General features: G+C 47.5%; 2 protein-coding genes across 2 annotated transcripts in view; both read right to left on the reverse strand.

The window, feature by feature from the left end:
* The window catches only part of LOC111823022 (zinc finger protein 586-like), a 22039-nt gene that overhangs the window by 9365 nt on the left and 1418 nt on the right, over positions 1-11256 (reverse strand). The window contains exon 3 of the mRNA XM_023747683.1: positions 8760-8886. Within this exon, the coding sequence (XP_023603451.1) occupies positions 8760-8886 (127 nt within the window). The remainder of the gene's footprint in view (positions 1-8759; positions 8887-11256) is intronic.
* Positions 3942-6074, reverse strand: LOC111824128 (zinc finger protein 501-like). Its single transcript, XM_023747692.1, has one exon. It carries the CDS (start codon positions 5829-5831, stop codon positions 4362-4364), a length of 1470 nt encoding a protein of 489 aa, XP_023603460.1. The 5' UTR covers positions 5832-6074; the 3' UTR covers positions 3942-4361.

Below are 11256 nucleotides of genomic sequence, written 5' to 3' on the forward strand. Positions count from 1 at the left end.
CGATTCCGGTCAAGGGCAGGCACCCAGGACCATCAGCTCAAACATCCTCTAGTCTGCACACCACTGTGCAACCTCTAGCTGCTTCCCATCTTCACACCCCAGGTTCCCTCCCTCAGGTCTGCCTCCTTTGTCCTGGTGCACAAAAGAGCTACCACTTTTTAAAATTTTTCTTTATTGATTGAATTATTACATATGTGTCCTTATCCCCACATTACCTCCCCCCCCCTCATGCCCTCACCCCCTGGTGTCTGTGTCCATGGTTTAGGCCTAGATGCATGCATACAAGTCCTTTGGTTGATCTCTCCCGCAAGAGCTACCACTTTTTAAAATATATATATTTTATTGATTTTTAAATATATATTTTATTGATTTTTTACAGAGAGGAAGGGAGAGGGATAGAGTTAGAAACATTGATGAGAGAGAAACATCCATCAGCTGCCTCCTGCACACCCCCCACTGGGGATGTGCCCGCAACCCAGGTACATGCCTTTGGCCGGAATCGAACCCAGGACCCTTCAGTCCGCAGGCCGACGCTCTACCCACTGAGCCACACCGGCCAGGGCCGGAGCTCCCACATTTGCAAGCCTCCCTCCCGGGCCTCCCTCCCCGATTTCAGACCCACGCGTCCAGCTGCTCGCGGTCTGTTCCCACTCGCTGTTCCCCGGTGAACCCTCAGCCCCGCCCCCTCTCCCACCCCCGTCACCCCGGTGTCACCCACGAGCGCCTCGCGGTCCTGTTGCGGGGCCCCGGCTGCAGGAGAGAAAGGGCGCCCGCACCCCCACCCCTGGCTGCGGGGTTGGGTGAGGGAGGCGGGGAGGCCCCGGGTGCGCGTTCACCTCAGTCGGGCGCCCCGGCGCGGCCTCCGCCATCGGGGGCGGCGGTCCCCTCCCGCCCGGAAGCGGGTGCCTCGCGGGGTCTCGGGGCTCCGTCCGTCCGTCTGTGCGGCGGGGGCCGCACCTCCTCTGTTCCATCGCCTCAAAACCCCACAGAGAACCCCAAAGACCACAGACCAAACAGGATCCCCGGGGAGGAGGCCGGAAGTCCAGGTGGAAAAATCCCGGAAATGCTTTCCTGCCGATCTCTCCTGGGCGGGACACTGCGCACGGCCTTCTGGGTAATGTAGTTCCAGGCGCTCCAGAGGGCACAGCTAGGACATTAGCCCCTGGAGGGATCCTGGCAGCGGTTCTCAACCTGTGGGTCGCGGCCCCTTTGGGGGTCCAACGACCCTTTCACAGGGGTCGCCTAAGATCATCGGAAAACACATATATAATTACATATTGTTTTTGTGATTAATCACTATGCTTTAATTATGTTCAATTTGTAACAATGAAATTGGGGGTCACCACAACACTAAGGAACTGTATTAACTGTATTGGGGGTCGCGGCATTAGGAAGGTTGAGAACCACTGCTGCAAAGTGAGGCTGCTCCCTGGAGGGAAGGGCTGGCTCCTGGCTCCATTCTGACCCCACCCACCTGGAGACTGGTTACCAGCTCAGCCCCACAAGTCTGTGCACAATCCTCTCCTTAAATGCAAATGGGAAGTCCACATGTTATCTGTGCTTCAGAACAACAGGCTATTTTAAAACATATATATGTTGATTTTTTAATGTTTTTTTAGAACATCTTAAAATTTATTTTTATACTTTATTGAGAGGAAGGGAGAGGGATAGAGAGTTAGAAACACCGATCAGCTGCCTCCTGCACACCTCCTACTGGGGATGTGCCCATAACCCAGGTACATGCCCTTGACCGGAATGGAACCCGGGACCCTTGAGTCCGCAGGCCAACGCTCTATCCACTGAGCCAAGCCGGTCAGGGCGAATTTTGTTTTTTAACACTATAAATCAATTATGGCTGTGTAAACTCATTTGAGTGTCATCTTGATATGCCAAGGTTATGGGTGCGAGCTCCGGTCAGAGCACATACAAGCATAAATAAATGGAACAACAAATTGATGTTTTTCTCTTTCACTCTCTGACATCTTCTCTAATGTGAATAAATGAAAATTTAGCTTTGGCAGGGTCCCTCAGTTGGTTAGAGTGTCATCCCAAATTGCCAAGTGGTGGGTTTGATCTCTGGTCAGGGCACATACAAGAATCTACCAGTGAGTGGATCAATAAGTGGGAGAAACCCTGGCTGAGTGACTCAGTTGGAGCAACCTTCTGTACAAGACAAGTTTACGGGTTTGGTTCTGAGTCAGGGCACATACCTGGTTTGCAGGTTTGATCCCTAGTTGGGGCACATAGGGAAGTCAACCTATCAATGTTTCTCCATTTTGCTCAGTAAGAATCAATACACACACACACACACACACACACACACACACACACAAGAATCAATACACATATCCTCTGGTGAGGATTTAAAAAAAAGGGGGGGGGTGCTAGCCAGTTTGGCCCAGTGGATAGATGTGTAATGAAGGGTCCCATGTTTGATTCTGGTCTAAGGCACATACCCAAGTTCCAGGCTCAATCCCTAGGAGGGAGCGAGCAGAAGGCAGGAGATCAATACTACTCTTTCATCATTTGTCTGTCTGTCTCTCTTTCCTCCCTTTTTCTCTGAAATCAATAAATATATATATTTTTTAAATGGAGCAGCAACAAAAAAAAAGTCAACGTTTCTTTCCCTCTCTTTCTCAAATCAATAACCAAAAATTTAGAAATAATAAATAAGAATTTAAAAGATACTATAGCCTGGCTGGCGTGGCTCAGTGGTTGAGCGTTGACCTATGAATAAGGTCACGGTTTGATTCCTGGTCGGGGCACATGCTCAGGTTGCCGGGTAGATCCCAATAGGGGGTGTGCAGGAGGCAGCTGATCCATGATTCCCTCTCAGCATTGATGTTTCTATCTCCCTCCCTCTCACTTCCTTTCTAAAATCAATGAAAAAAATAAAAATAAAAGATTCCTGCTGATCCCAGAAACAGGTGAAGTTGTCACCCCCAGCTAAGTTTTGAAGGTGGTGTCTAAGTCTTCTAAAACTAAAACTCATAGCATTCAGGCTTCTCACGAGTACCCGAAAACTCTGCGGTCTTTCCAAAAAGGAAGGGGGTAAGCAATGCAAATTCCCCCACCATACTCTACCCTTGGAGGGAGAGAAAGGTTCAGGTCAGGGCAAAAATTGTTCACGTCTTTATACTTGTAGAGCCCAAATATGCTTACAAACTACCCCACAAAGAAAACATGCAAAATTAGAGAGGATTTAAAACAAGAAGGCTTTTATTATGTTAAAAACCCAAAGGACATCGACCCAACCAATCTTCTGACAGAGGCATCAAACAGTGGTAATATTCACCAGAGGTATCTACGATATCATCTACTTAAAAATAATTTCTTTTTTTTTTTTCCTGGAAGCTGCCAGCTGAACTCAGATGATGTTCTCTGGGGTCAACAATGGGTAAGGTCCCAAACAGAGCAAATGAGATGCAGATCTCCTAAGGCTTCACGTTACTCCTAATTTCCTTTAACTAATAAGAGAACAAAGTCAGCTTACCTGAGGACAATAGGATGGTGACTGATGAAAACTGCGGGGACCTGCTCAGTGTTTGTACAGGTAAAATGGATTCTGTCACAGAAATTTGCAGTGATATCCATCTGCACTACGCCCCGGGCAGGTTAGAATGTATAACATAAGCAGGTTAGCATGCTTCCCATGTAACTAAACATTATGGAAAATCTTCCTACTGTTGGGGACAGGATTTATGAGATGAAAGTCAGAAAACTGAAGCCTGAGTTTCCTCCAGTGTGCTTAACACATTGTTTGCAGGTAGTTTTTATCGCGCGCTAATAGGTAGCGCGGGCCATTTTTGCTAATTTTTTTGTGCAAATGGCAACATTCAGTAAAATTACGATAACTTTAGTTTTACATATTTTTTTTCAATGAAACTTTTTGTGATTTACTATAAAATGTATACTGAATTATTTTTCTTAGAATCGCACTGAATGCGTGGCGAGGCAGAGAACTGTGTGAAGGGATGACTCTACGCAGTTGAATAGATTACCATTATACCTGGAAGTACATACATAATTCACCATTGTATGCGTTAGAGACCCAAATTTTGTCCTTTGGAATTCGTATATCTGCATGTTAGCATCCCTTTAGAGCAATAAAAAAGTATAAAAATAAACGTATTTATAGGTTACCAGCATTCTACCGCTAGCCTATAAAAAACGTATCAATACCTGTCCCACGCTCTACTACCAGTCAACGTAAAACGTATAAATACGTTTCCCGCATACAATGTGTTAACACGGAACAAAGAAAGTACATTTCCTACACATCTAAGAACTTACTCTAATGTGTACTCTCATGTGTCCAGAAGTTAGGATTTTGGCTAAAAGATTACCCACATTCACAGCACTCAAAGAGCCTTTCTCTTGTGTGAACTTTCATGTTGAAGAAGATGAGTTTTCCTTATAAAAGATTTGCCACAATTAATGCACTCATAAGGCCTTTCTCCAGTGTGAACTGTGTGGTGGCGACGGAGTCCAGTGCCATACAGAAAAGATTTCCCACATTCCCTGCACTCATATGGCCGATCCCCAGTGTGAACTCTCTGATGATACTGGAGTCCAGATCTACCGGCAAACGATTTCCCACAATCTGCGCACTCGTGTCTTTCCCCACTGTGAACGCTCTGATGATAATTCAGTCCAGAGGCACTGCAAAACGTTCTTCCACAGTCACTGCACTCATATGGCCTTTCTCCAGTGTGAGCTCTCTCATGACGACGAAGGTGGGATATTCTGGTAAAAGATTTCCCACATTCCCTGCACTCATATGGCCGTTCCCCAGTGTGAACACTCTGATGATACAGGAGTCCAGATCTACCGGCAAATGATTTCCCACAATCTGCGCACTCATGTCTTTCCCCACTGTGAACGCTCTGATGGTAATTCAGTCCAGAGGCACTGCAAAACGTTCTTCCACAGTCATTGCACTCATATGGCCTTTCTCCAGTGTGAGCTCTCTGATGCCGACGAAGGTGGGATATTCTGGTAAAAGATTTACCACATTCCCTGCACTCATATGGCCGTTCCCCAGTGTGAACACTCTGATGATACAGGAGTCCAGATCTACCGGCAAATGATTTCCCACAATCTGTGCACTCATAAGGTCTTTCCCCATGGTGAACCCTCTGATGATAATTCAGTCCAGGGGCACTGCAAAAAGTTCTCCCACATTCACTGCACTCATATGGCCTTTCTCCCGTGTGAACTCTCTGATGACGACGAAGGTTGGATATTCTGCTAAAATATTTTCCACATTCACTACACTCATATGGCTTTTGTTCCGTGTGAATTCTCTGGTGTTGAATGAGGCTGGAGCTTTGGCTGAAGAATTTCCCACATTCACCACACTCGTAAGGCTTATCTCCAGTATGAACTCGACTGTGTTGGATAAGGATCGACCGATATCTAAAACATTTCCCGCACTCACTGCATTCATATGGCTTTTCCAACGAGTGGGCTTTCTGATGATCACGAAGGTCAGAGATTCCTTTAAAACAGTTTTTACTTTCAGGGCTCACAACACACTGCCTTCCAGTATGGACAGCTCGGTCTGGAACAAGTGTGTCCTTGCAGCCAATGGCTTTTTTAGATTCTTTCTGGCAAAGGAATTTTTCCCCGTTTTGAAATGTTACCCCAGACAAGGAGAGTTCACTTGGTTTGTCCCTGGTAAGAGGAACCTGTTTCTGAAGTTGTCTTGAGGCAGTAAGGATGCTGTGTCCAACCTTCCGACCGGTAAAAAGCTTCTGGGACACACTGAATGTGCTGCTCTTCACAACGGAGTCCTTGTTCATACCTCTTATCAAACACTCTGCTCTCATGTCCTGCCCATGGTGCTGGTGCAACTCTGCACTGAAATAAAATGGTTTTGCACATGCCCCACACTTCAAGAATTTCAAACTGTGCTGTGTTCCCTGTTGCTCAACAAACTGGAAAATGTCCCTCAAGACAGCACCACAACTCTCACAAGGGTGGCTCTTCTGAGAAGACACAGTTCCTTTGATCCTCTTGGCCTGTGACACTCTTACAGAAACGTTCTGTTCAATGGACGCCTCCGGACCCTGTGTTCCACAGCAGCAACCTGAACAAAAGGAATCGCTGAGTAAATTACACGTTGAGTCGATGGCCAAAGGTTATCTCACCCTGCCGTCGTGTCTCAGTGGTTGAGGGTGGCCTATGAAGCAGGAGGTAATGGTTCGATTCCTGCTCAGGGTGCATGCCCGGGTTGTGGGCCACATTGCCATTAGGGAGTATTCAGGAGGCAGCCGATCAATGATTCTCTCTCATCATTGATGATTACATTTCTCTATCTCTCCCTTCCAATAAAAATCAATGAATATATATTTTAAAAAGATTAAAAAAAAGTAATCTCACTACAAATGTCCATCTCTCGCACGTGGAATGATTCTATGTATTGATTTTCAAGACAAATGACTTAGAATCTGAGGAAATGGCTTTTATACATTAAGTGGTAAATAAATGGGGAGAGGGGAATTCAAGAAAAGAGGAACGTGGTCATAGGATGGGACACAAAATAATGAGGATCAGTCTATTAGCTGTTCCTCTGCAAATCGCATCCTCCAGGACGTTTCCTGCTAGTTCCATAACACTTTATACTAGAATGTGAATGTGGCCCACCCAATTGGAGTCAGTGTTTGAGCATCAAATTATGAATCAGGAGGTTAAGGTTTGGTTCCTGTTCAGGAACAAGGTGGAATTTTATTTTTTAAACATATTTATTGATTTTTTACAGAGAGGAAAGGAGAGGAATAGAGAGTTAGAAACATCAATGAGAGAGAAACATTGATCAGCTGCCTCCTGCACACCCCCGAGTGGGGATGTGCCCGCAACCAAGGTACATGCCCTTGACCGGAATCGAACCCAGGACCCTTGAGTCTGCAGGCTAATGCTCTATCCACTCAGCCAAACCAGCCAGGGCCAAGCCAGAATTTTAAATCCATCTTTAGTGTGGGGCCTGCAGGAAAACGCCAGTCAATGATTCTCTCTCTTCACTGATTTTTCTCCCTCTCTCTCCCTTCCTCTCTGAAATAATTAAAATTATATTTGAGAGGAAAGAAAGAAAAAAAGAAATGGGAATGTACACAAGCCCATAAAAATTAACTGAAAAGGAGTGGATGATGTTCCACATCAACACAAAGATACATGCATATCCAAAGTTCTGCAGGCAGCAGTAAAGTGAGAGAGGGTGGCAGACTGGGTGACCTAACCCACGTGGAAATGGCAGGGGTCAATATACAAGGGTTGAAGATGCTTCAGTTATCTGCGGAGCTTTCACTACTGCGTCCCTAGTGGCCTGCTCTGTGATGGACCTTGGGAAACTTTGTTTTAGGAATCACGAGTACCTCCTGCAACATCGGTGAAACCACCACACCTTACACATCAGAGGAACCTACAGAGCATGTCGGCGTGAGTTCCAATAAAAACCCCATGGCCACGACGTTCCCCATGAAGGTAACAAAAATCAAGAAGATAACAAATTTATGTAACATGCACCCAAAGACAGAAAAACTAAGTACATTCAGCAAATAATATCAGATCTGAAAGCAGAAAAAAGGTTAATAGAGAACTTCAATATTCTCCTTTCACAAAGTCTAGATCAGTGGTTCTCAACCTGTGGGTAGCGACCCCTTTGGCGGTCGAACGACCCTTTCACAGGGGTCGCCTAAGACCATCGGAAAACACATATATAATTACATATTGTTTTTGTGATTGATCACTGTGCTTTAATTATGTTCAATTTGTAACAATGAAATTGGGGGTCACCACAACATGAGGAACTGTAATATAGGGTCGCGGCATGAGGAAGGTTGAGAACCACTGGTCTAGATCATCCCATCTAAAATGAGTAAGCAATTATTGAAGTTTGATTCCTCTTCAGAGGAACTCTAATCCTGAATATATACAGGGAATTATATGCAAATGCAGCAGCAGAGGCCTTCTTGTCAAGCCACACACGAAACATTCTCTCGGTACATCAAGGTGTTACCAAAAGGGGACCAGGGTGCAGCAGGTCTGCCTCAGACCAGACTATACTGCGTGGGTTCTTGAATTAGAGGAGGAAAGGTCCATCAACAGGAGTCCAGGTGACTGTGACACTGCACTTCTTCAAGCGAAGGACATAGAAACGGAGAAAGAACTTAGGGTAGAAGCAGCCACAGGAGAGAACAGGAGAGAGCCTGGACCGTGCTCTGCTCTGGCCCCTTGGAAAAGCTACTGGATAGCAGTGAGCCAAGTGTGGGCTGCGGTTCGCTCAAGGGGAAGTGACGATCAAAATGAGCCCTAGCCGGCTTGGCTCAGTGGATAGAGCATTGGCCTGCAGACTGAAGGGTCCCATGTTCGATTCCGGCCAAGGGCACATGCCTGGTTGCAGGCTCAATCCCCAGTAGGGGGCGTGCAGGAGGCATCCGATCAATGATTCTCTCTCATCATTGATGTTTCTATCTCTCTCTCCTCCCTTCCTCTCTGAAACCAATGAGGAAATATATTTTTTTAAAAAATGGAAGAAGTGAGTCAGGACAGACCTGCTGTTAGCTCACTGGGATGTCAGAGACAAGCGGAAAATGGAGATAGGGTGAAAAGGCCCGTTGCTCCTCTGGTTGCATATCTACAGGGGACCCTTAAAATTTAGAAAAAAAGTGAAAACTACAATCCTTTGCAAGGGGGGTGGGGGTGGTGAGGAGGATGCAGGCGTGCTGAAAGAAGAACACACCAGGAAAAGATGGTCTTACCCTGTGAGGATACAAGAGCAAAATTCTCCAGCATCACCTCGAGGTATAGGCCTCTCTGGGTCTCATCAAGGAGGCGCCATTCCTTCCTGGAGAAATACACGGCGACATCCTCAAAGGCTGCACCGACCTGTCAGAGTGAATACAACTGAGTCAGGAAGAGTCTGTCTGAGATACCACAATCCTCCTCTTCCTCACAACCCACAGTTCTGAGAAGACACCCAGCCCTGGTGCCAGTGCTGCCTGCTCTCTCATCACAGTCCCATTAACCACTCTTATCACCCTCACAACAACAGGCAGGGCAAGGGGAAGGGGAGGGGAGGGGGGCAGGTCAATGCCACCTAAGCTCTGGGCCCTGCCAGAAGGGCTCAATCATTCCTGCCCCGCAAATCCACGGGGATGTCCCAGATCATTCCTGCAGGACGCAGCGAAACATGGGCTGTGCGTCACCCTTAGATCCACACACAGGCGCCCAGGACCATCAGCTCAAACATCCTCTAGTCTGCACACCACTGTGCAACCTCTAGCTGCTTCCCATCTTCACACCCCAGGGTCCCTCCCTCAGCTCTGCATGCTTTGCCCTGGTGCACAAAAGAGCTACCACTTTTGCATGTATCCATCCCGGAGCCCTCCCCTGACCCTGACCCTGACCCTACCATGTGACCAGCTGCTCACTGGATATTTCCACTCACTGTTGAAATTTCTAAAAAATGACCAAAAGAACCTTCTAAAATTCCCCAACAAAATTAACCTTCTTGCCCTAACTGGTTTGGCTCAATGGATAGAGCGTCGGCCTGCGGACTGAAGGGTCCCGGGTTCCATTCCGGTCAAGGGCACGTACCTTGGTTGCAGGCACATCCACAGTAGGGAGTGTGCAGGAGGCAGCTGATCGATGTTTCTCTCTCATTGATGTTTCTAACTCTCTATCCCTCTCCCTTCCTCTCTATAAAAAATCAATAAAAATATATAAAAAATAAAATAAAGTTAAAAAAAATATATATTTTTTTAAAAAAAATTTAACCTTCTACCATCTTCCCCAGCACCGGTGACAGGGCCAGCATCAGTTTGGCTGGTGGGACCAAAAACCGTCTCGTTGTCCTCATCTCCTCCCTTTCTCTGCCGCAGTTGTGTGGACAAAAACTATCCACCTGACAGATAACCTGAAAGGCTCAGGGAAGGCCGGGAGAGTGACCTTGCAAGCACAGAGAGGTGACGCAGCAACAAAGTAAAACTATATTCTGACTTTTTGTGCAATATCACAGATTTTCCTGTTTTTTAAAAAATACATTTTATTGATTTTTTACAGAGAGGAAGGGAGAGGGATAGAGAGTTAGAAACATCGATCAGCCGCCTCCTGCACACTCCCTACTGGGGATGTGCCCGTAACCAAGGTACATGCCCCTGACCGGGATCGAACCCGGGACCCTTCAGTCCGCAGGCGGAAGCTCTATCCACTAAGCCACACCGGTTAGGGCTCACCTTGTTTTATAGGTCACAATCAAAGGAGGAGAGGTACGTGTATTAAGTGAAATCCTTTGGTGATTGATCAGTGAAGCAGGAGAAAGCAAAGGGGAGGGGGACCCTGGGGAATTGGATAAAAAGTGAAATGCTAGACACAGACTTCCTGTGCTTTGCTGGGGAAAGGGTAGGTAACAGTCAACAATTAACGTGATGACCATAACAATGAAGGAGCTGATGGCCCGGGAGAATTCGTTTTTTTGCCCAGGGGGGAATCCTGGAGGTGGTTAATGGGCTGAAAAAGGGGACATATTTTATACTTTCAACCATAAAGATTTTTTAAATAAAAAAATTAAACAAACAAAACATCACAGGAAGATCCTGGCCTAGGACAGGGCTACGCACCACACGCTTCTTGTAGCTAAAGTTTTGATTTCAGACAATCCTTTGAGGTGACTTCCGGTCTTTGGGTTTGCAGGGCGGCCATGCAGGCCTCCCCTGTGCCCGTCAGGTGAGCACGTGGCCCCCTTTCCGGCCACACCCCACTCGTCTGTCCCCTCCCAGGGGCATTGAAAACCCTTCCAAACCTGACACAGCCCTGGCCGGTGTGGCTCAGTGGATAGAGCGTCGGCCTGCGGACTGAAGGGTCCAGGTTCGATTCCGGTCAAGGGCATGGGCCTTGGTTGCGGGCACATCCCCAGTAGGGGGCGGGCAGGAGGCAGCGGATCCATGTTTCTCTCTGATCGATGTTTCTCTCTCCCTCTCCCTTCCTCTCTGTAAAAAAATTTTTAAAAAACACCACAAAAACCAACACAGCCCGTGTCCCCCCTGTTCCCACCCCGCGGCCCCGCGGGAACTCGGAGCGAAGGCACAGCCTCTCCGCCTCCCACACTGTTCGGGGCGCAGGGAGGACGGGACCCCAGACCCCGCGTCCTCCCGGGTCAGCGGCCCCTGCGCGGCTCCCCGGGCGGCCCCTCAGCCCTCACCTCGGGGGTCACCCCCCAGCGCGTGGCGGTCCCGATGCGGGCCGGGGCTGCAGGGT

Source organism: Myotis lucifugus, unplaced genomic scaffold (genome assembly GCF_000147115.1).
Source record: "Myotis lucifugus unplaced genomic scaffold, Myoluc2.0 scaffold_951, whole genome shotgun sequence".
Taxonomy (NCBI): Eukaryota; Metazoa; Chordata; class Mammalia; order Chiroptera; family Vespertilionidae; genus Myotis; species Myotis lucifugus.